Source organism: Antrostomus carolinensis, unplaced genomic scaffold (assembly GCF_000700745.2).
Source record: "Antrostomus carolinensis isolate BGI_N321 unplaced genomic scaffold, ASM70074v2 scaffold37060, whole genome shotgun sequence".
Taxonomy (NCBI): Eukaryota; Metazoa; Chordata; class Aves; order Caprimulgiformes; family Caprimulgidae; genus Antrostomus; species Antrostomus carolinensis.
In genome coordinates this window covers 2,934-27,733 of record NW_010287056.1, presented here as the reverse complement: position 1 = coordinate 27,733, position 24,800 = coordinate 2,934, and the positions used below count along the sequence as shown (strand labels likewise).

At 44.9% G+C, this 24,800-nt stretch overlaps 1 protein-coding gene across 1 annotated transcript; it reads right to left on the bottom strand.

The window, feature by feature from the left end:
* Positions 1 to 9,257: 9,257 nt before the first annotated feature.
* LOC104518117 (left-right determination factor 2) lies at positions 9,258 to 12,442 on the bottom strand. Its single transcript, XM_029087520.1, has 4 exons — positions 12,178 to 12,442; positions 10,994 to 11,228; positions 9,915 to 10,154; positions 9,258 to 9,597 (listed from the first exon to the last, which is right to left on the bottom strand). Exons 1-4 carry the CDS (start codon positions 12,440 to 12,442, stop codon positions 9,258 to 9,260), a joined length of 1,080 nt encoding a protein of 359 aa, XP_028943353.1.
* Between the last annotated feature and the right edge of the window lie 12,358 nt (positions 12,443 to 24,800).

Below are 24,800 nucleotides of genomic sequence, written 5' to 3'. Positions count from 1 at the left end.
AGACTCTGCAACTCACATCTCCTGGGGGTTGTGACAGGACAAATGGACCCTGGGTAGAAAGGAAATGGGTTTGTTTACTGAATATGTTTCATTAGGAGACTGGAATGGAGGGTACCTGGGAGGTCGCCCCAACGTAATGAAGTTTTGCTGGTGTAAATGTGTCTGCTGGGAACGTTACGTACCAGCAGCAGTCCCTCGTGGGTGGCAAGCCTTCGCTGTGCTAATTGCCTGCCACGTGCACATCATTTGGGTCAGGAGAGCCTTCAGCTGCACGCGCACACTCCTCTGCAGCATGGCAAGGGTAGTTAGTGTGGGCCAAAAGTGAATGGGCCAGTATTTAATGACGTGCTTTGGCAACAGCTCTTACCAAAGTTACTTCCCCTCACTGCAGTTGCCCTCTTGCTTCAGTTGCGCTGACACAGCCCTTTCCAAGTCTACCCCATGCCTCACCTCTTTGCCTTTTTTTGTTGTTTGGTGTTCCTTGTTAAACCAGATCAGTTCCCTGATGCGGCGTATGGTGTGGCTCTAACGAATCTGTGGCAGCCCAACTGAAGTGGGCTTAGGGTAGGGAATTGCTTAGAGTAGGGAATAAAAACTGGTGGGTGAAGAGGAACTGGAATATTTTAAACCAGCAGTAGCACCAAACACTTTATTGATCAACTGTGACTTGAATAGTGCCAGAATTCAAAGAAACACCCTACATCTCTGTTAGACAACAACAGCTTATGTGTACCTTGAACCAGCTCCACGCTTTGGCACATTTATTTGAGAACAGTTTAGCTCCTGCTGCTGAGCTGAACAGGAACAAGCGCTGGAATATGCCCACACAAAGGGTTAGCCTAGAGAGATACTGTGTCTGGAGAACCATGTTGGCACTTGCTGGCAAGGCTTTCACCTGTCCATAGGACAGCCTTCAGAAAACAGTTGGATAACAAACAGGACTCGGACTGATCCTTCAACAGAACAGAAATAAGTAGGTGAAGTGCTTGAAGCTTTCTTAAGAATTTGGGCAAGAAAATAAAGAAGTCAACAAATACTAGTAAAAAAAAAAAAGAATATAAACTGAAACCATTCCAACATAGTATAGCATAGGACAGAATGGCCTCAGAGTAAAGGTCATCTTTCTAGTCCAGGGCCAGAGCAAGACACAAATTTTGCAGTACCTCTGCCTGCATCTTTCTTTTTCCAAGGATTAATACAGCTTTGGATTGTTTTCAAAAGTTTTTCTGGTTGTAAATGCACCAAAACTGTGAACATCTTCCCAAAGAAAAGGTTCACACTCCCACGCAAACACTTCCCCAACAAGCAAGTGGTGTGACTTACAGAATTCTTCTGAAGTGTAATTTTAAATGCATCTATTTCAAACATCCAGAAGATCTAGAGCACTGCCTGGTGTTTCTCTTGCATTTCAGAGTTACTGACTGAAAAAATCAGTTAGCGAAAACACTGGCACAAACCTGAGGGAGGGCTTTTCCTCACCTCATATGGATTCATCTATACCCTGGAAAGAAATATAGGTACATATAATACACCAAAATAGCAGGGAACAGACAAAATATTCAGATTTGATCAGAAATTGCTTCTGGCTGGCAAGTTTGGAATTAGAGTGTTCTTGTTTCCTTCCCTGCTGCTTTCAAACAAGCCTTTGTTCTACTGATTGCTCAGTGCATCAGTGCCAAAAGGCAACACTCTGGACCATCCAACATTGTCAAACAGGAGCATTCATAGCTAAACCTGATTTATTTTTTTATCTGACTTCTTTCTGTGGTACAAAAGACCAGAAACTTGCTGCTGTTAAGTGAAAATTGCTGTTTTCATCCCAGCCCAGAAGAAAAAACTTTAGAGAAATCAAATATCACAAAACCCCGCCTGGCTTGGCTTAACAGTGTTTTTGATTTCCACTAATGATTTCCATCTTCAGATCTCCCGGCAGCGTTAGAAGTGCTGAAGAGTTCATATTTGCGCATGCACTGTAAGATCAGGACCGACTACCTGTTTTCTAAACTGAGCTACAGAGAAGTAACCTGTGGAAGTTTAGAAAGACCATCACCAACAGACAAGGCAACAGCTGCCAGTCTTCACTCAAAAAGCTCCTCTCCCATTTCCCTTGCCTACGCAGTCCTCTGCAGCATGGACAAATTACTGAGTTGCTAGAAAGCCACTTCAGTGTTTGGACCTAAGCACGGCTTTGCAGGAGTTCCTTCCTTGGGTTTTCTGAGTCTGACAGCTTCTGCACTTGCTACTGTAGGTGGCACTGAACTAACGGCGGAGGATGCGTCCAGTTTCAGCAGCTCTGATGAAACTCTCGGCCCTTTGAACAAAACACCTGACCAGAGGCCCTGGCTCTGCCCCATGTTGCACATGCGTACGGTGCTGCTGCAGAGTGGGGATATTACGTCATGTTTACGTCATGCTGCCTATTCCAGAAACAGCCAAAATTAATCATTTTGATGCATCTGAAATTCTTTCTCATCTGAGATTTGTTCCCTGGAGAATGTTGATATTTTAAAGGTTTGTTTGTACTGAAGTCTATTCTCGGAAAAGTGCTATTTTTAAATCTTAAAGATTCCTCCAGAACATTTAACTGGAGATGTTAAAGATTGCACCCTAGTTAGTTAACACAGCCACCTCACCCCCTGCTTTGCTTTCAGTTACAGCTGAGCAATTAGGGTGGCTTTGCAGATTAACATACCTAATGGCACCTGAAGGTAGAGAGGTGACAACTGCTCTGATCTCCAGGAGGGGCTGGGCAGGCTCCACTGCCTTCCAGCCCTGCAGGAGCTGCCTGATCCAGGATGGTTTCCGTGGGCTTCGACCCAGCAGCTTGTGCGTGCACGGGAAGCATCCCGGTGGCCTTAATGTGTGTGCTGCATGTCCTGCTTCTCCTCGCTGTGTTCACTGTGTCTCTAACCAGGTGTGAGGAATTTCCACAAAACCTGGAGCTCAAACAGGAGCAAGAAGCTCTTAAAAGACCTACCTGGGATAGTCTGGAGAAAAGGAGGCTGAGGGGAGACCTTGTTGCTCTCTACAACTACCTGAAAGGAGGATGTAGCGAGGTGGGTCTCAGTCTCTTCTCCCAAGTAACAAGTGATAGGACAAGAGGAAACCATCTCAAGTTGTGCCAGGGGAGGTTTAGATTGGATATTAGGAAAAATTTCTTCACCAAAAGGGTTGTCAAGCTTTGGAACATGCTGCCAAGGGAAATGGCAGAGTCACCATGCCTGAAGGTATTTAAAAGACGTATAGATGTGGTGCTTAGGGACATGGTTTAGAGGTGGACTTCACAGTGTTAGGTTTATGGTTGGAGGCTGGACTCAATGATCTTAAAGGTCTTTTCCAAGCAAAACACTTCAGTGATTCTAAGAGCAGTGTTTATAAGGAGCCAGCCGGCTTGTGAAACATCTGCTGGAAATATCACACATCTTGGTGAAAACATCCCTGGATGTCTGGTGGTTATGGACGGTACCTATGACCTGTGTGATGTTGTATCCAGCATGAGGTAACTAGCTGAGACCTCCTCAGGGTGACAGAGAGTCACTGACCACTGGGCTGGAACTTGGTGGTCGCCTTAGAAGTAGCAGTTGTGACCTGATTGCATTCCTTTTCAGAGAACAGAAAACAGACTTTTAAAGGGGAACATTTATAATCACTGAGAAAGATAGTAGGAAGAAAAATGTAAGCAGAAAAATGCAAATAAACATTAGGAATACCTTTAAAACAAAATTACTACATAGCTTTGGGAAAAAATAGTAACAACCTCTGATTCAGCAATTTTTAAAAAAGGATACTGGGAGCTGTGGACTGATGACACGACGTTGAGGTGCCCAGTATCTGCAGATAACTTATTATTTCTTGCCATGGTTAAGAAATGTTTCTTAGTTGTTCTGTACCTGCTGGTTTAGCTGTAGGAAGCCCCAGCATCCACGCAGCTCTGGAGTGCCCCTGTACCCCGGAGCGCAGGCCAGAAGGCAGCTGTTGCAAATAGCTTTTGATTCTGTTTTATTCTGAAATGCTCTGACGTTGTGCAGGCTCCCCTCTCCCTCACCTGCTCCAGGAATGGACAGAGGAGTTCAGGTCCTGGCTGTGAATCCCGCACTTGGCACAGGAGCTAAATTCACATTAAATTAACGGGAAAACCTGGGAGATGTTGAGAATGTTAAGAGGCTCCTCTAAAAATATCAAAGTCCTGCAGGATCTCCACCTCCCCCCTTCTGTTTGCCCTGGGTTCCCCTTTCCCAGACTCCAGCTGTTCCCAGCCAAGCTGGAGGAGCTCCCCTGATTGTCACCTTTGCTGGGATGTGGATTGGGCATCTGACTTTCCACTTACACAGGCAATTAGAAGGCTGGCCTGAAAGGCAAAGTGTCAGACACTCTTGGTAGGAGTTTGTGAAATGCAAAGGGGAAAAAAAAGAAGAGAGGGAGAGGAAATAAGGTCTCACCAGTAGGGTAAAGCTGCAACTTTTCATAGATTTTGAAAGAAAATGGGAGAACAGCCTTGGTTCAAATGCAACTGTGGAAGGATCAGACAGGGCAATGTAACTCAGCTAGCAGCGACATTTCATATGGCTTAAAACTTCTGTTATCTCTCCTAAAAGAAAGTGCTGCTGTCCTGCCCAAGCCTCTCTCATAAGAAAAGCTTTCGTGAGACCAATAGATTTCCCCATGTCCAGCTCCATTAAATACTGCAGGACCTGACCTCACAGACCATCTTGCAAGCAGTGCCATGAAGGCAGGTCAGAGCTCAGGCTCGCCGCGAGCTTTATCTCAGACACGCTGCCACTGCGAGCGCTTACACAAGAGCTTAACCTTAAGCTGGGATTAACAGGGCTGTCGAAGCGCTTAATGTGAACAGCACATGCCTCCTTCTCCTTCAGCACCATGCAGGTGCTCTGCGCTTCCAGTAGTGCAGGATGATGCCTGACGTTTTAATGCTGGTTTTGCCTTAAAACACCTTTACATTTTTTGAAATAGTTTTCTGCTTTTATGTGGTTCATGACATTGCTGCGCTGCTCTTCCCTTTTATTTTTACAGCACAGCATAAATGTTAATGCCAAATCACGCTGCTGCTAGGTACCTAAGATGTTATGCCTTTCTTCAGAGACCGTGGTGCCGCTCAGACAGAAAGGATAACATGACAGCTTGACAGCCTCTGTATGCGTTACAAGTTGTACCAATATAAAAGCAGTGAGGTAGCATGCAGAAGACATCACAGCAAATGCAGCCTGGATTGAAGATGACAAGCTGGGAGATAATTGCAGCATGGGCTGATGTCTGAAAAAGCCCAGGTGTGACAGTATTTCATCTACAGCCTTCTGCTTGAGAGTTTGTGCTGTAGAAATCATAGAATCATAGAATGGTTTGGGTTGGAAGGGACCTTAAAGATCATCCAGTTCCAACCCTCCTGCCATCAGCAGGGACACCTTCCACTAGACCAGGTTGCTCAAAACCTCATCCAGCCTGGCCTTAAACACTTCCAGGGAGGGGGCATCCACAACTTCTCTGGGCAACCTGTTCCAGTGTCTGACCACCCTTACAGGAAAGAATTTCTTCCTAAGATCTAATCTAAACCTCCCCTCTTCCAGTTTAAACCCATTTCCCCTTGTTCTGTCACTACCTGCCCTTGTCAAAAGTCCCTCCCCAGCTTCCTTCTAGGCCCTTCAGGTACTGGAAGGCCACTATAAGAACTCCCCAGAGCCTTCTTTTCTCCAGGCTGAACTGCCCCAACTCCCTCAGCCTGTCCTTGTAGGAGTCATGTGCACGTCAGCCTGACTTCTGTCAGCCCATCTCTGGAGTCATGTCCATGTCAGGCTGACCTCCGAGTCTGCTGCATTTTTACTGCAAAGCCAGCTGGAGTTTGAGGAGTAGTGTCCTTCCCCCTGAAAAGCAGGGAGTTTCAACCCAAATATGAGTTAAAAACTAGCCACAGCATCCATCATACTGAGACAATAGCACAACCGGTTAATTTTTAATTGAGAAGCTTAATTTTTCAACCACTTTAACAGATGATGGTGGTGCTGTACACAGAGAGAGGGCAGATGCTGGGCATCCCCAGGAGGCCCCACGTGCGGCTGCTTGAAGGGATGGGAGTACCGACTGCAGGCACAAAGACATGGGGACATGAGATGCCAGACATGGGGTTAGTGATGCCCAGCCTGGCATGTAGCCACCCAGGCTATCTACACTTACAGCTTTCTATAAATCACCTCTTCCCTGGGCTTCTGCTCTGTGCCTACCACCGGCCTGTGGCCCTGGATGGGACCACGCGCGGGGCTTGAGGGCTGTGGATGCAGAGGGGCGGTGGGACTGAGGAGGGAGATGCTGTGTTATCTGTACAGCTCCCCTAGCAATAAACAAGTATCCATGCTGGTGGCCAGGCTGGCAGGGCTTGATTGCTCCCAGATTTGTGCCCTGTCCCTACCCTGTAATATCCACAGTTCTCCCCACAGTAACACCAGGTCTCCTTGGCCACCACCTCCCCCTCCCCATCTCCCCCAGCTGCCACACACATCCACACAGACCCACCACTCGCTTTGACGTACCTTGTGTCCGCAGGACACCAGATTAAAGGGAGCCAGACACAATGCAGGATCCTGGCAGAGGGGAGTAGAATAGGGCTCAGCCCTTCTCCACCCCGCTGGTCCCAGCCACACACCCCTGCTGCGATGCTCTGCTCCCCGCTTCCCACAGCAGCCTGCCCCCAGTTGTGATCTCACCAGCCTGGCCCCCATTGCAATCGAAGCAGCCTGGTCCTCATTGTGATCCCAGCAGCCTGGCCCCATTGGGATCCCAGCAGCCTGGCCCCCATTGGGATCACAGCAGCCTGGCCCCCATTGGGACCACAGTAGCCTGGCTGGCCCCATTGGGATCACAGTAGCCTGGCCCCATTGGGATCACAGTAGCCTGGCCCCATTGCAATCCCAGCAGCCTGGCCCTGATTGCGATCTCGCTGGATGGGATTTCTCCCAGGCCTGGGGGATGATGTCTGGAGTCCAAGTGCTGGTGGCTGGAGGGAAGCCAGGGTTAATGCTCTTCTTTCTCAGGCAGGAACCAGTTCAAATGCTGTCTTCCCCAGGAGCTTGTGTGGATAAATCCTCAGCTTTGTTCTTCATGGTGATAGCTGAGCTCATGGCCTTCAGGCTATGCCCAGCCCCAACTGGGTGGAGAGGAACTGGGGCTAAATGCCAGTGCCATTGAGATAGATGCTACATAGTCATGAGAAGGAAATGGCCAGAGATCGAATTCCGATTCCTGTAGCCCATGGTGCTGTAGCCCAGTGCTGGTGACTGGTGAGTCTGTGCTTCTGCCTTTTTTTCTCCCCTTAAAGCTCTTCTTTTGCTACAGGCATTTACACAGGTGAAAGGTACCAGCCTACCCATGGGCCAAGGTGATGGCAGGGATGCCTGGGTGACCTCAGACCTGGGGACCTGCAGGGCAGGAGGGACACTTGACATCTCAGCCTTCCTGATGAATGACCCAAAGCCACTGCAGAGCCCAATGGGTCCCTCTTGTCACCTGATGGGATGGCCCATGGCTACCTGCCTAGCCAGATAAATTCATTTTGGAGTCCTCCCACCAGCAGTGGGTTCAGCCAGGGCCTCAAGACCATGTCCCACAGACATGGAGAGCGGCAACCATTTTATCCCCAGAGACACAGGTATCTCAGTAGGTTATGAACAGAGGAGAGGAGTCTGAGATGAAGTGTGGAGATCATTATCATTGGTGACACCCTGGCCAACAGTCCAGTCCAGTCCAGTTCAAAAAGGGATTAAACCACATTATCATTGCATTTCTCCAGGGAATGTGTTGGTCAGATGTCCATAAGAAAGGGACACGGTTAAACTGCTTCACCAGGGAAGGGAGGAGGTGGGAGGCAGCTCATTTCTTTCTGCACTACAGCTCCAGGTGATTGCCTGCAGGTCTGGCACTGCCCTGCTGCAGCTCACACCGAGACCATCACCTCTTGCCTGTCAGCTATTTTTCTAGGTTTTCTCTTTAAGAAAGTGTTGGCTTAAACTCCAGCGCAGCTCAAGGAGAAGCGCTGGTGATGTGGACTCTGCTCCACGTTCCAGTTCAGCTCAGTCCCAGTCCCAGTCCCTGCCTGAGCAGACAAGTTCTGCCAGAAGCAGGCAGGATCACACAGGTAACTGAGAAGACCTGTAACTGTGTGTATGTTTACAGGAGCTGGGCACTGGGGTACATTCAGAAACATGACAGATTTTTTCCCTCCACTTTTAGACCTAAGAATAAATATAAGCAAACACACGGCTACTTTAATAATTGTATTTTATTGTTTCCTTGAGTTTGAAAGCACACAAAACTTGGAAAATATCCCTAAATTGAAATAACTGTAATACACAACCAGAAAAATAAGGGTCTGATTCTACAAACTGTTAGTCATGCGAGCAAACCTGAGTCCCAATATTCCCATTGACTTCAGGACACTAAATTCTGCCTAAAACTGTACTAAGTCCATGGTGCAGAGGTCAAAAATAAAAGCCTTTGACTTCCAGATAATATTTTGTGTAGATGTATATATGCATACGATACATATGTGTGTGTATATATATATGTTCCTTTGAGCTCTAGACAATATTTTATGTACATATATATGTAGAAAATATGTATATATGTAGACAATATGTATATATCCAATACATATGTAGACAATACATACAAGCTTTCATATTACTATATATATGTACACGTGTGTGTGTGTGTGTGTGTGTGTGTGTATACAATATATACATGTAAGTGCTTCTGCTCTCCAATTCACCATAGACATTACTTGGACAGACAAGGACCAAAACCAGGAGTCTAAGAATGAAAAGCTGAACCCACACGTTACTTTTTCACCTGGTGATGATCACTCCTCCTTTGCCTGTAGCTGTTTGCAGTACTCCAGGGTGGGGACTGAAACAAAGTGGATGCAGCTCCATCAAATTCAAAGAAATCTGACTAGCATGAAAGGAGCCCTGAGAAGTGTTAGGCTCCATAGGTACCCCTCATATAGGTATATGTGAAGATGGATGCTCCACGGAGCCCATCGATGTGGCAGTGCCTTTAAGTGCACCCTCTCTGCAGGGTAGCAGGGCACACGGGAGAGCCCCAGCCCCAGCTGCTGCTGACCTTTGCAGGTGAGTTTTGGGGTTTCCCCAGGACCTTTATCACTGGCCCCAGGGCTGGGGACCAGGGTGGCTCTGGGCAGAGCTGTGGGGAATCGGGGGACTGGGTGACATCCCCAACTGGCCACCTGTGTCTCACACCAGTGCCATGCCATCCGTGATGCAGCTGCATTTCTCGACGATCATGTTGGGAAACTCAGCCGCTTCGATCTCGGTGCGGTTGCCCCTCTTGACAAGGTATATCATGGGGAGCGGGGAGCTCTCTGCCACAGCACAGGTGCGCTCCCCATAGCCAAAGTGCCGCAGCAGGCTGGGGGGCTGCAGGCAGCCCCCCGAGCACCGGTAAGCCTGGTAGCCTGCCGGCTCGATGATCCAGTACTGCGCCCAGGAGAGCTCGTGGAAGTTGATATAGTGTTTTTGCCGGCAGCAGGTGGACTTTCCCGTCACCGCCTCCTCCTTACAGTCCCCAGGGCCCCTGTGTGCCAAGGGAGAAACAAGAACAGATGCTGTAACAGGAAACCAGGGAGGTGGGAGAAATAATCACCCCTGCTAATAGCACAGGTGGGTTCTGAGATGCGAAACTTGGACTATGCTTGCGTTTCGTTTAAATATTCAGACAACAAATATGGTAAGAGGGAGAGGTGTGATTCAGCACCAACTTTCTAACTCCTCCATTCACAGTGGTAACTAGCGACAGCAAGAGCTGGACGCTCTGGATTATTGTACACAGAGTACAATAATTCAGGGGCAAAGTTACACCAAAGGCAGTACAGATCTAGGTTTCATACATACCCATAGTCTTCCAAGTCAAGGGTGTAAAGCACCAGTTCAGGTTTGCCTATGGCTTTATCCTTGGGATCCTGAGAGGTGAAACGCACAGCTTTGGCCATTTCCGAGGCATGGCTGCCTACCCTTTCTCCTTCAACCCAGACCTCCAGGAACATCGGCTCCCGCCTCTTGTTTCGCAGCCAGTGATGCACAGCCTGTGTCACATCAAAGTTCTTCCAGCCTGACTCACGTATAGGAACCAACCTGCGTGACAAGGGCTTGGCATTAGAGAAAAGCCCATCAGATAAAGCCCGGGCTCACAGTGCTGTTATTGCAACAGAATAATTTGCTTCCCATAGATTGTCACGTGCCTTGATTACACGATAATTTTTGCCGAACGTTCTGGGCGAGCACCCACAGTAATTAACTCACACCTCAAAAAGAAGCATGCAGATCAAACAGACACTGAAGGGCTAAATAAAACCCTTGGTGCATGCACATGCCAAGGTGCTCATGCATGTTCCTACAGAAATATGGCAGTGCAGGATTATAAGCAGCCTCAGTAACAGTGATGACAACCTGGTAAACACCACTACTCCCACCTGTTCCTGTCCTAGCTGTATCAGGGCCATAAGTTTCTACCCACCCAGAAAATTGGTTTGATGTCTAATTCTGCCTTCAAGGGTTGTAAAGCTTCCACGGAGCTCAAGGCTACAGAATCAGATGCTTTTTGCATACATTTACTTATTTAAACCAGCTAATGAATGGCCAATGGAAAGAATACCAGCATCCAGTGACCCATGCGAGTTAGAGAGTGAGAGAGAAGGGAATCAGGTGGAGGGTTTTAAAGGGGAAGACCTAGCAGTACACAGCATCATTTGACACAGAAATAGATTTTTTCAATGAATCATCATATGTTGCAGTCCTAACCTAGTATCTACTCCTAGAAGCTCTTAGAAACTCATCCTGGATTTAGAGGCTATAGAGCCTGATGTAACCCCATCAGACCGACTGGAGGCACAAACACATGATACTTGAACCCTGCCCCAAGGACCCATACCCGGTAACTGGAGTCCTGCCTTCAGGAGAGGTCCCTTTCTTACCTGGAGTCTATCAGGGAGGTCCTGTTGGTACCATCCTGCTGCCGTTGCACCCAGTACACGCTGACTCTGGCGCTGGAGACGGCCCTGTGAGACTGCCTGGCAGGCAGGTTTGCTCTGTCCACAGGCTTTTTGAAGAGTTTTAGTTCAGCCATTGTCACTTCGCTGTTTTTAGGTATTCTGCCCTCCATGTCAAAGATCAGTTTCTGGCGCATGGTGCTCTCAGAGTAGAGGACTTCTCCTGCCATGCCTGTGCAGGTTGGGAACAAAAAAGACAGCCTGTCATTGCCACCTTGGTCAGCAAAGCCCCCACACTTTGTCCACAATGATCATCATAACACAGTCCTTCCATGCTCCCACGTGGAGCCCCTGTGGCAGAGACAGCCACTAAACACACCTTTTCTAATGCATACTTGAATCAACGTCTTGCAAATGCCCTAATTCTTCTCCTATGTCTGAGTCTTTGCAACTTGAAGGCAACAGAAAGAATTCTCCTATATAAGTTGCCCCCAAATTGAGCAGACACTGAAAGGAATTGTTCCCAAATTGAGCAGACATCTCTCTGTGCCAATGCTGGGCACCACATCAGGAAACTGCATCTCTTGAAACAAAAAAGTGTTTGCATTTGCTGCCCAGGGTGTTATGTACATCTTTTGAAAATGAAGCAAGCTCTAGGTGTCCTTGTTGTCTCTATACAGCTGATTTCCTCCTTGATATTTTTCCCAACCCAAAAAAAAGAAAAAAAAAAGATCAGGGGAGAGTGAAACATCCTCATAGAGGTGTGACTCCTATTAGAGATCTTTCTGGAGTTTTGACCCAAAACCTGCAAGGTCTTACTTTATACTGTCTTTTTTTTTTTTTTTTTAATGTTTTTCCACCTGCCCAAAATGTTGCTTGGGTACCAAGGCTTTTCTCTTCTGTCAAGCTTCAGCAGCAACCTGCCCTTTGCAAGGACTGTGGGACCCCCTCTCCAGGTGCAAGGAGTTACTAGCGCATGTTAATCTTTAAGATGCTGTTACATGCACCTCTTCTACCTGGCTCGGGTTTGGGGGCAGACCCAAACCTCATTCCCCCCATGGATTTTCCTCTGCCCATTCTGCAGCCAGCTGGGCGAGCGTGGGCAGCTTCCCCTGGCAGCAGCGGCACAGTGCTTTGTGAATTCCCGACAGAGAGAGCAGAATCGTTACCTGTGTTGCCAGGGATCCCCCTGAGGATGCCAGCCAGGCTCGGCAAAGCTCGGCGCTTCACCCTGTGGCGCTTCAGCATGGAGATGTATTTGTTCTTTACGTGGTCTGGGATAACCAGATCCACTAAGTCTCTCTTATGAAGTTTGGGGACCTCAGAGAGCCCCAGCTGCTTCAGCAACACCTCCTTGAACCCTTCCTGGGTAAATGCTCGGACCGTGATGACCAGACAGAGCGCACAGAGCATCCGGGCAAACCTCGCATCCATCCTCCTCTGTCGGCGAAGCAGCTGCCTGCCCAGCAGAGATGAAGGGGGGATCCCCCCGGGGCTGCTCTCAGCAGAGGCTGCCTGAGCGGGACGGAGGTCCCCTGCACCGGGGTTTTATAGCCAGCCTCGTCCCACTGGCACAACAAATTCCACAAGTGGGGATGAAGCAGAGGACTTAAAAGGATCACTCCCCCATCGGTAGACACATGCCAGTTTAACACCTTCACCTACTGCAAAGTTAATACAAGAAGGTTTAGGGGAGCTTCCAGATTCCCTCATGGGAAATAAATTTTCATCCTTTTTAAATTCCCTGTAAAATTTTGCCTAGGAAAGCCCTGAGTGATCAATGTCTCATGTTCAGCCTAGGTCAGGGAGGAAACACATCTGCAGAGTACATTGCTTTACGTACCTCACCATATGATTCTTAAAGAAAGTGTCAATCTTTACTGCAGGGGACTTGCTACCTAAAATAGCCAACATCAATCAGGAGAATAATGCTTTAGCTCGAAGTCCATCTTTATGGCAAGCATTAAAAAAATCATTTAAAATCTTCTTTTGGGGTAGGTACCACTTTGATCTCTGAATATTGGTATCAAGCACATGAACCAGGGCAGTGAATCACAGCAGTTGAATGGTTTATGGCCTTTTACGCTGCTTCTGAATCACAGAAGGTGGAAGATGTACAGGCCTGACATTTCAGAAAAATATCCCATCACTCTTTATGGATTCCTGTGGGTTTAATAATACTTGTGCTTAAGAGAAGGCAGCTTTATATAGAGGCAGATCACCTTTCATGAACACGAGAAACCACTCTGCTTTTCAACAACGTGAATGAAGAATATTGGTATTTTGAACACTATTAACAACCACAATAGAGAGCTGTCTCTGGAGAGCAAAGCTGACCTGGAGGCTAAAGCAGGGGGGTTGGTTGTTTGCCTTGAAGTTAACCTTTAAACTTGAAGCTCACATCCTTTCCTTCCCTGGCCTTTGCTGGTCGAAGACGCAGAAGTCTATTTTTGAAACCAAACCCAGGAGAGGTGAATTGAAAAAATAAAACGTGACCGATAAAAGTGTAAAGAATCCTGGCACTTGGCACAGATTTTTCCCTCTCCAGCAGTAACAAGTATAGAAGGGCCTGAGCATACGTATAAATGTCTTCAGCATCAAAAAGTCTATGGATTTTATATGTCACTCTAAATGATTTAAAACTGGTCCAGTTTCATCCAATGTCCAGGCTGAATGGTGTGCCCTGAGAAAAGTCTGGCTGGAGGACCCGAGGTGATGAACTTGTACAAAAGCACTCTGTTGTGGTTCATCCCTCATTAAAACAAGCGTCAGCCCAGGGAGTTTGTTTCGTATGCAGAGGTACAAAGACAAAAGCCATCTGAAAGAGCCTAACTAAACACTTCTGTTACTGCTCATTTTGTCTTTATAACCTTTTAAGAAACCTGTCTCCTTTAACATTAGATGTTAAAGGTGCACCTCATTTAGTTGAATTGAGTTTTAAGGCTAAAATGGAAACATGGACTATAAGCTAACAGTTTGTCCATGGCCCAGGGCAGTATATTCTTTAATCTTTCTCTGTGTGTATGATCTTTCTCTGGATGAATCAATATTTTCTGTTATATTCATTCCCAAGACAGAAATAACAGTGAAAAACATCCACTTCATTCGACCACCTCAACTTCAACTCATGTCAAAAATTCCTGCTCTTGTGAATAAGAGGAGGGAGGGGTTTTTTGCTGAAATCTTTGTGACCCTCTCAGCCCCTTAGGAAGGTTCTGTATTCCTGGCTCTGCCCTCTGGGCTGCCTCCCCAGCTAAATGTCATATTATTGATTTGCATGGGATGGGACAAATGCAGCCACACCATGAACCGCTTCGGCGGCTTCAGTTACAAACTGCATCTAAGCAATGTTCAGGTGTCTGACAGAGTTTCCTTCAGATATGCTCAATAAACCCCAGTTCCAGCAGTGAATTTGTTAGATTTATATAGTGAGAGTCACCTGAATAAAACTGCAGTTCAGGCATTTGTAATAGTCTCTCTTTAAAGATGTCAGAAGACCTGATCCTCTAAACCTTTATCCATCCAATTTGTCTTTGGTCTGCAAAGTGGCCCTCCTATGTAGTAAGGGCTCTTCAAAAAACATGATTACATGAAATGAAAATGCCCAATTCCCCCAGCAGCACCCTGGCTTTCCTGGATCCGGATGTGACTTCTCCTGTGGCTGATGTCTAATCTACTCTTCACTGTCCAGTGTGTATTGGAAGATGATTTATGGGCTTCACACATAAAATAAAATTATTGACCAAACATAGTTGAAGCTCAGCTAAGAAGAAAACAGAGGATGTGGATTGCAGGCTTTTCACAGGAGAGTGATTATCTGGTCCAATTGGAGGATTTGCCATTCCCCTTTTGTCATGCAAACAAGAAAAAGTCAGGAATTTCATAATAGCTCTTTTTGTGTAATGTGTATTAGAACCTCCATGGTATGGTCAAAATGTCAAACAGAGGATTTAAAGAGGCTGCAGGGAATGAAGTATGAGCAACTCGAAGTGTTAGTAAAAGCCAGCACTTCATGAAGAGAGAATCTCTATATTTAAGCTTTTAATTTGGTTACAAACAGTTCTCCAAGACATCTACTTGGCATATCTATGCAATGATTTTTGGTAAATAAATCCAATGGGTTTAAAGAGAAAGTGTGAAAGGCTTAGACTAATTATATAGCTATTATCCTGGGAAACAAGAACGTTTCAAATGCACTTGCAGTGTGTCCATGAGGACCTCAATATTTAATTTTTCAAGATCTGAATTTCCATGGACATAATTATTTTGTACTACAGTTGGGCCCATATTAAAACAGCCTTTGCTTGAGTGATGTGAAAGGTGACAATTTTTGTGTGCTTCAATGAATGTCCTGGCTTATCGTACAGACATCAGAGCACATCACTATGTAGGTTTTGGTCTGGTTTTCCTCAAAGTCGGGGTCTTTTGAATCTAAGCATGTGGAAATAAAATTAATAGGGGTTAAGGTGCAGGTATGAACTTGTCAAATGAAAGAAGAATCCAAGCAGAGGTTCTGTTTCTTACTCTTTTTCAGTCTTAAGCACACTGAGTTTTACATAGCTAACAAAAAACCACAGAGTAGGCTGGTCATGTGAAGTGCTGGGTTAGAGGTTTCAAAAGTGGAAGCAAACTGCAGGATGTGGATGAAGGCATTGCCCTTCTCATGCTGCCTCACCAACACACCCCAATAGCCACCAGGCCGCTACTTCAACCTTAATATTCATGTCCGTATTTTAAACCCAGGCTACACAACTTTAAGCAGGATTTCACAGGCATCTTTGGCTTCCTTCTTGACTGGCACAGTCCATGCTGGTGGTGGGATGTGAGGTGTCACCAGGAACGGGAGGCAGCCTGCCCTTGGTGCAAGCACGGCTGGGGTTGCAACACAGTGCAACACTCATCCCCCCGACAGAGAGGTAGCCCTGTATTTTGAGGTTGCCTTTACACAAGGAGAGAACAGCAATGCATGTCTTACTCCATCCACCCTGTGTGGCTGAGGGATGATGCAAAAAAACTAGTGGTAAACCCTCAATAAGACTCCCTAAATCCACAGAGGCGAGACCTTTGAGAAATTTCGGAATTTCCTGTGGTACAAAGAGCAAGTAAGCAGGCCACAGGGTTATTATCGCATTGGTTTGCCACTTCAGCTCCAAACACCACCAGCCACCAGCCTGGTCTAGAAATGCTCTGACCTGTACTCTTATTTGTTCATTAAAAGTGGCGCACGCCTGTTGAAAGATACTGGGAAACTATCTTGCCAGGGCGATGGATTTCCATCCTCCCCTGCCCCTAGAGACAGCTACTCTTTCATTAGAGCATGAATAGGTTGCCCAGTGTACAGAGCCTGAATAACAGCACCCAGGACTTCTGTGGGGCTGGTGTAACTCATCAGAGTTTGCATGTGTGCTCCCCACAGCCTCAGCCTGCTCTGCAAGCTTCTGGCATGGAAAAGTCTCATAAGATATGGTCTGAGAACACAAGACATACAGCTTTAATCTATCTGGCTCCCAGGGCCAGACTGAAAGCTGCAGAGCTCCTCAGTGCAGAGTGCTGATCTGCACTAAAACCTTTCTGCTGGTTCTGATTTCTTCCGAAAATTTGACCGTGTTATTTTTTGTGCCAAAAGGCTTTGTGCTCAATCAGGTATCACCTGACTTACCTGTCCTTACATAGGCACTTCCATGCATCCCCCCCAGTGAGCATAAAATCATAAAATGGACTTTACATCCATATTGTGAACTCTGGATAATATGACCGTGACAAATACAACTTTGCGTCCCACGTCTGAGCTGAGCCACATTTATTCTGACTTGATAGCGCACAGATCTCATACCAAAGACACTGCAACTACAACTTCAGACCCTAACATTTACTCCGCCTGCCAGCTAAGAAGCCAGTTTCAGTAGCAAGTTTTTTGGTGCAAGTAATCACCTGCTTGAACTATACATAAATTAACCAATTCATTTAATCTAGGCAAGGACATGAGCCTTTACCTCATGGCCAGTCTCGGCCAGACTGAACTGGCCATCTCCAACAAAATCTCTTATAGATCACATGTCCTGTTGGGTTCCTCTCACAAATGCTGGTGATGAAGCCCCATGCAGCAATGAGGATAATGTCCCCTTATCCCACAACGTATCCAGTACAGTAAAAACTCCATTTTATTTGAGAGAGATATTGCAAACCTGGTTTGATCTTGAGCTCAGTCCATACAGATTCTGGTGCTGTGCATCTTAGATCGCATCAACTTAAACATGCCTTCCATAGGCAGGCTTCTGCTTTTACTCATGGGCTTGTTTTGGTCAAACAGCCCAGACAAAAGCCCGCCTGTTTGAAAAGGAATGGATGAAATGTCCGAAGTCCCACCATGTCCTTGGTCAGCTGATGTCAGCTGGCTTTCTCACAGGATTTGTGTTGGCAGCATTTGCACAGTGCCAGTGTTCCGGCAGAAAAAAAAAAAGAGCCCCAAGACTTTTTTTTTTTTTTTTTTTTTTTACAGAAAAGCAAACACAACTGTTTAAATACAGTTTTTTCTGTCCCTTCAGCAGCCTCCTCCCCACTGCCCTGGTCTGTGACTTGTTTGTCGCTGGGGAAGCAGGATTTCTTACCACTCTGATGGCTACAGAAAGGCTGCTAGCAAAAACGCTGACATTTAGCAAATGCTGTTGAATTACATAAATAAGCATAAGGCCCTAAATAGCTTGCTTTACACCACAGTCCACTTCACTGAGGAATGTCTCCCTTACAGAGAAATATCTGTATTTTGTAGGAACACCACTTAATTTTCTAATAAGAGCCCATTTATCTTCCTAATTAAAATGCTGCTGGTTTGCCTTTTTTTTTCCTCTCTCTCTTTGCAATTGTGTCTTTACAATGTAGAAGTTTATCAGCTTTTTTTAAGAGTATGTTTTTCCTTCCTTAGTGATGCAAGTGAGAGCCCAGCTCTGGGCCAGGCAGGGCTGCCAAGGCTCTGAGAAGATGCCCAGGCTCTCCCTGCCCTCGGTGGCACTTGCTGCCGAGTTGGACTTTAACCAACGTGCTCCAGTGAATGTCACCATGACGTGTGTGCAAGGGAGGCATCAGTCACGCTGGAGCAAAATGTGTCAGCTGAAGGTTTTAACGCACGTGGTGCTATCAAGAGAGCTGGGCTCCATGTTGATAAAGCTTTCGGGCTGAAGGGCTCTATGGGCTTCTGAAAGTTTGGTGTGTCCTCTACCCCTTACAGATTCTGGGTCAGTTTTGTGTAGCAAGTGGCCTCTCAAAAATTTAGAAATGCTCCCATTTTCCCATCATGCTAATACACTTGGCTTACCATTCATATTGCATCTGTGGCCACGAGTAGCCTGGCTTAATTATGGATTTTATTTCCTCCAGTTAATTTTAACTCTAATAACTTTTGTTTCACTGAACAGACTTTCCTCTTCTGCTAAGAAAAAGAGAAAACAAATCACTTTTTCCCGATTCAGAAAGATAGAGAGAGAGTAACACTATATTCTAGTAGTTGTAATTTATTTCTATTACCAAGAGAAGCTGCAAAGGCAGAAAGATTATGAGCTGCATGTTAAAGAAAGTTGCATAATTTGCATTACTAACTTTGCTGGAAGATATTTTTTTCTGCAAGCCAAAAATAAAGATGAAAGGCCAAGATGAGTGAGTTCTAAAAGGAATCTCTTCTGCTAAGCATTGTGAGTTGTCATGCAAAATAGTAATTTGTTGGTTTAGTGCAAAAAAGACACAGGGCTGTTCCTTGCACAGAAAATTACAAAAAATGGTGCAAGATTGTAGAAGACAAAATTAGGTCATAACATCACAGAGATGACATGGCAGAATCAATAAATACTTTAGACTTCTCTATTTTGGTACATCTGATAGAGTGCAGAGTAACTGCCCGAAGGCTTCCATTAGTCCTCCCTGAGATATTTAAAACTAACTTGGGCAGTGACTTAGCGAATATATTGATTGGAAAAAAGATACCTGCAACAGCAGGAGAAAGAGCTGAACTACTTATATAGTCATTTTCCATCTGTAACATCTGCTGCTGGAGTGACTTTGGGCCTATTGTGTGTCAGTAGGTTTTACACCATGGAACATAGATGTATTCAGTTTCAAAATAATTACTTGCACATGGGTTCTTCCCTTGATGTTAACAGCAGCACACTAGTGCCGTGATCAAAAGGACAATGAAGTGGATTTCTGAAAGGGTCCAACAAAAACACCAGACCTGCCTGCCTGAACTCTGGGTGAGCTGCACTGATACTGGGGGAGGATGTCTCAGAGGCTTCTAGGGGGGGCAGGAGATTCAAGAAGTACAAAACAGTCTTGGAAATGACGATCTGGATCAGACTGTAATCCCTCATCCCGATGCTTAATGTTCATTCTTTTTAAACGGAAAGAGCCAGGCTTAACTGGTTGTAAACTTTGCATCAGGCTTTGTGGGGACTTTGTCTTCAGAGTTCTGCCATCTCTTCTGAGAATGGCCTTAAAGGGCTATAGGGTATTTTAAATGCATTTTAAAATATTTTAATCTGTTAATAATATTTCAAATCATTAACATTAACTCATTTTTTAAAATCTAGTGAGCTGTTTGCTACTTATGCTGATTTATTATTTATCCTCTTCATTCCAATCCCCTTCTCTCTAGATTGGGTATCTTGTTACACCTTTGAGAATTGCATAATAACAAATATCAAAATAGCCCCCTAATTTTCTCTTGCCTTCAAACAATGCTGCAATGCTCAGAAAGGAGGGTGTGTGTATAGACTGCTTCTACTCAGGCAGTTACTACAAAGCTGTTTTCACTTAAATATTTCTAATATTGTTGTATTGCTTTTGTAACTTTTTTGGTATGTTATTACTTTTAAATGAAAAATACTTCAGTAGGAAAGAACTGGAGAAAATACAGGTCCCCATGTATTTTGCTCCAAAACAGAACACAAAGGGGTGTTTTACTTCATGGCACAGGTTAAATTATGTAATTTCCTGCCATGTACTCATATCTATGTAAAATAGGGGTATAAAGTCTCGGATTTAACATGGTCCCTGTAAAGAGTAAAATAAAGCTGTGTGACCTGACTAGTTTTAATCCTTTTAGCATTCATACTACAGGACCCTGGGAGATGCATCATGGTCATTTGATTTTAAAAGGAAATCTAGCCACACTTGGCCTGGTCACTTGAAGCGTGAAACACAAACTTCAGTTGTTGGCTGTTTTTTTTCTTACCTAGCCATTTGCTTACTCAAAAGCATTAATCCAGGAATGGCCAACAATTCCACATAGCAACCAATTGCACTTCCAAACCTTAATTTTGGATTCGACACGAGATTCTGCAGGAAATGCCATGCATTTGAAGCTGGTACCTGTCAGCTTTCCAGGCTGAGTAACTATAGTAAAGATACAGTGACTAAAATCTGCTTTATTTTTGCAGCATGGTTGCTAGCTTCAGCAGTTGTCAGTACAGAATCCAGGGTCTTTTGACAAATCATGCACATGGAGAAGATTTTCAAAGGCACAAAAAGGAATTTAGAGTCCATTTTTCACTGATTTGAGCAAAATTTGGGTGCCCAGTCCCTCTTACCTGCTTTGATTCTAAAACAGAGCGAGAGTGGTTTACATCTGTGACAGCAAAACTAGAAATAAATTACTACCATCAGAGCAGAGACGTACATGACCGAGGATTTCATTTGAGATACTTATGCAGTTTGACCAGATCTGTTAGAACACTTCAAAGGCAGACTACAGGAAAATGGTGTTTTCAATGAAGTTCAGGTTCTGCAAATCCAATGCAAGGGATTTGAAAATCACTATGTGCAGCAGACTTGGAAAACTGGCTCTCGAAACTCTTTGGAAGCTGCACCACTTGATTTGTTCTCAGTCCCTTGTGGTAGGAAGGCATACCTCTGGATTTCACTATGTTCCCAGGCTGGTAAACTCTTAGACACATGCTGTCCTATAATAAGAAAATGCTCAGATTCATAATAATGGCACATGAAATTATACTATTGCCTGGGCTTGCCTTGCAACTGCTCCAGAAACCACAGCAATTACAGAATGCAGTTATCTTGTTTCCTAAGGGGAGTGGAGGGGAACTGGTTTCTTAACATTATTTTGTGTCCTCTGAGAAATGCTCTCACTGTGGTAACTTGAATAAGAAGGTCAAAGTGTTATATTGACATATGAGACCCTTCTAATCTTCACAGGAACTACAGTGCAAAGGAACTATGATCAAACTGGCTCAGTGTTCCTCAGAGCAGTTGGGCAATTTGGGGCCTCAAACCTCAGGTCTGGTTGTCTCAGGGCTTCACGTGCAGCAGTGCCAGCTCACACCTGCTCTCTCAGCTGTGTCTGAACAGTCCCAGCTGTGTCTGTGCAGTAAAAGAAAAGGTGCACCATGTTGTAAAGGCAGGAGTAGTTTGCCCCTGTGCTGCCTTGCAAAAATGGATCCTTTCTTCTAACCTAGGTCTGTCTCACTCCAGAAACTCCCACGAAGTGGCTGTGCCATTTCACAGGACGTGCTTTGAACTCCTCCTAAATTAATTCTGATCACTCACTTCATTATAATCTGGTATATAATCCAAATATATAAACACCTGCTTTACTGAAAATGTATAGAATATCAATAGGAAGGGAGAGCAGAAAAGATTTGGGCTCTCTTCCCAGTTCTGTCCCTGAGTCAGGATAATGACCTTGAGCAAATCACCTTGGCCAAAATTTTCAAGTCCATATTTAGATACCAAAATAAATAACCTGATTTTCAAAGGCACCAGCCAGCCACAACTTCTATCAACAAAACCCTAATCACCAATAGACTCTAACAATTACTGTGTATAAAGTATCTTAGCAAAACAAGAGAGATCCCTTTTGCCATCTGTTACTGCTTAGTAACAGGGAAGAAAGTTCTCCATTGATACATAGATGACCCACGTGTTTAAGTTCAGCTTGCAGTGACTATATTACTTTCCCTTTTTATACAGATCAAGACACACTCTTACTCCTGAGGCAATGTCAAACATGCTGTGTACAGCTGGAGGAGATGTAAGAGAGTATGTTTATACCCTTTGCATTTGAGAGGAGAAACATGGAACAGAAAGAAAAGGAAATGATTCAGAGAAAAAAAAATCATCACAAAAAAAAAAGAATATGAGAAAGGATGAATGGGAGGAGGAAATAAACTACTACAGAGAGAGGAATGGAAGTGGATAGGGAGGAATGGAAGTGGGTAGGGAGGAATGAGAAAGGGAAAGCCAGAAGGTACGGTGGTAATACATCCAATAGCTAGTATCTTGGGCTACTCTGCTCCTTCCCTACAAGTGAAGGTGCCAGGAAGCACCCAGGGAAGACCCAGATGCCTGCAGCATTCCTCAAGCAGTGGCCATGCACTTGGAGCTGGCTGGATGCATCCCACCATTCCCAGTCATGCTCTAGTAAAGCCAGGCCCTGGGTGCAGCACCTTCCTCCATGGAGAAAACCACGCTGCCCTCAGTCATGGCTGTTTGCCACTGTGACAGCTCTTCACGGCTTCCTGCTTAAGTCACTTTGCATCCTGTCACCAACTCGCCTGGGACACTTGTGCCTTGTGTACCTGGCACCTGACCCCCTGCTTAGGCTCACCAGGATCATCCTGCTGCCAGCAGTGGCCCCCCACGCTCACCCGCTGCGGCGTGTATCCGCAAAGGAGCCAAGCCACTGCTGCAGTGGGAGATGTAACAGGGACCTTCTCAGCTCTCTGCAAAGCCAAATCTGAATTTAACAGATCAGGCCTAATTCTAAAGGCTGAGGCACACCAATCTACAGAGATAAGTATTGGTGCAAGCTCCTAGGCAGAATACAGAAGCTAATAAAGTGCAACTTTTAGTTCTGCTGCTTCAGGTTTGCTTTGAGTTAACCTGAGATTAAAACAAAATCAAACTTCTTTCAAAACTTCACAGTCTGTACTCTGAATTTTTTTCATCTGTAAATCCAGGAGTGGGAAGGGGGAATTCTTGCCCAAGGGAAAAAAAGATTACTCATTTATTTTAAAACTCCTTTAAAAATGATTTAATCTAGATTTCTATTCAAATATATTCTTTTTTTTTTTTTAAATATATACTTATTTATGGTATAACCACTTATATTAAGGCTTAAGCTTTTGACACTTTAAAAATATTGTAAATTACATTTATAAATGTTCAAGCAGTGTGTTTGATGCTACATTTTAAGGGAAGTCAAGACAATGAAGTCAAGGTTCATCACTAAGGCCTTGGAACCCAGCTCTTAAGTCTAAAAGCTGAGGATCTCACAGGATTCTTTGCAAATAGAGAGTGGATAAAGCAGACCAACCAGTTTAATTACTAGTGTGCTCAATGTTGTCAAACTGAGTAGTCTGTGGGGGGAAAAAAAAAAAAGGAAAAACTAGTTTTCCTCTTCTGATCTATTCTGATCAAAAACAGGATTTGAGATATTGGTTAACAAAAATTTACTTTCAATCCAAGTTTTCGGCAAATCCTGCTGACTTGACCCTCTGATGGTTTAAACTCCAAGATCTCCTGGAGTGTTTTGTGGCTCCTGCACAAGCAATCACTCAGCTTTCTGCTCCAGGGAAAGCAGAACCCAAGGATGTCAATGTCTGTCCAGGTCTCACCAAGGTGCTGTGGCAAGAGTTACTGTGCACGGTCAGGATGGCTACAGAGCACACAGACTCTTGAGGGCACTGGAGTCCTTTGCTAAAACTAATGTATGATACCCAATATATGTGTATCGTAAGTGGTTTGAATTTTACATGGGTGACAAATACACCTGTTCCCTGATTCACCTAAATCCAATGGGTCGCGTGGCCAAGTGCTGTCCTCTTAGAGTCCAGATTGTGACAGATGGTTTCTCCATCTTTCTCTCTCTCTCTGAGACCTGCCTCAGTTATAGTTAGTGCTTTGCCACCCATGCATTAACTCCCTTCAGCTTCTATACACACAGGGTTAACACATCGACAGGCATTAAGATAATATGTATATTCAGAAAACAGTTAAGTCATCCATGTTTCAGGTCACATTGTCCTAGTTTGGTACCAAAGTGTGTCACATCAACAGTGGTTGCATTTTGACAAGTTAATAATAAACCCCCAAATCCTATATATCAGCAAGAGATTCTCCCCAGCTGCAACTATCTGCAAAACAGAGGTCTAAAACCTCACGCTGTGCTCAGGTGAGGGATGAGGATGTCCATGTATTGCCCCCTGGTAAGGCATAGGCCTGTCTTAGCCAGGCAGGCAAGGTTTGGCAGTGGTTACGCCTGGGTCTGGCAGTGCTTATAGGTGGGGTATCACTACAGAAGCCTGGGAGCACGCACAAGGACACCTCTTTAGATATAACCAGGATGATCAAAAACAACGAGCTCAGTGCACAAAGTAGGGACAACCATTCACTGTGTCATAAATCAAATTTAATTGCAAAATATGTTGTAATAAGCTTACTTTTCCCTCCTGTACATTTCTCCTATACTTTTCAGTATTGCTATTTTAGATTGCAGGTACTTCTGCATTTTAATGAAATTCCAGTTTGAGGAAGATCATGAGAAAAATTAAACATGCTAAAGCCTCAATACCAATGTCCCATTCACCGTTTCCTACATGACACAACGTAAAAGAAAAGCAAGGCAAATTTCTATCATATATTGCTAGATATATTTGGTTAAATATTTTGTATAATAGTAAATTCTCTTGATTAATAGAAATGCAACTTTAATGCAAGGCTATTTCTACCTTGAAAATCAACATATTATCTATGAATGAGAAGCAGCGCTGCAAAAATAATAAGTATAGAG

Bases quoted from the DNA above. Each gene is read 5' to 3' on its own strand.
- LOC104518117 (XM_029087520.1), bottom strand. From the start codon at position 12,442: ATGGATGCGAGGTTTGCCCGGATGCTCTGTGCGCTCTGTCTGGTCATC. The intron at 10,155-10,993 runs GTAAGAAAGGGA...CTTGTCACGCAG, and splicing joins ACCTCCCTGATAGACTCCAG to GTTGGTTCCTATACGTGAGT. The intron at 9,598-9,914 runs GTATGTATGAAA...CTTGGCACACAG, and splicing joins CTTGACTTGGAAGACTATGG to GGGCCCTGGGGACTGTAAGG.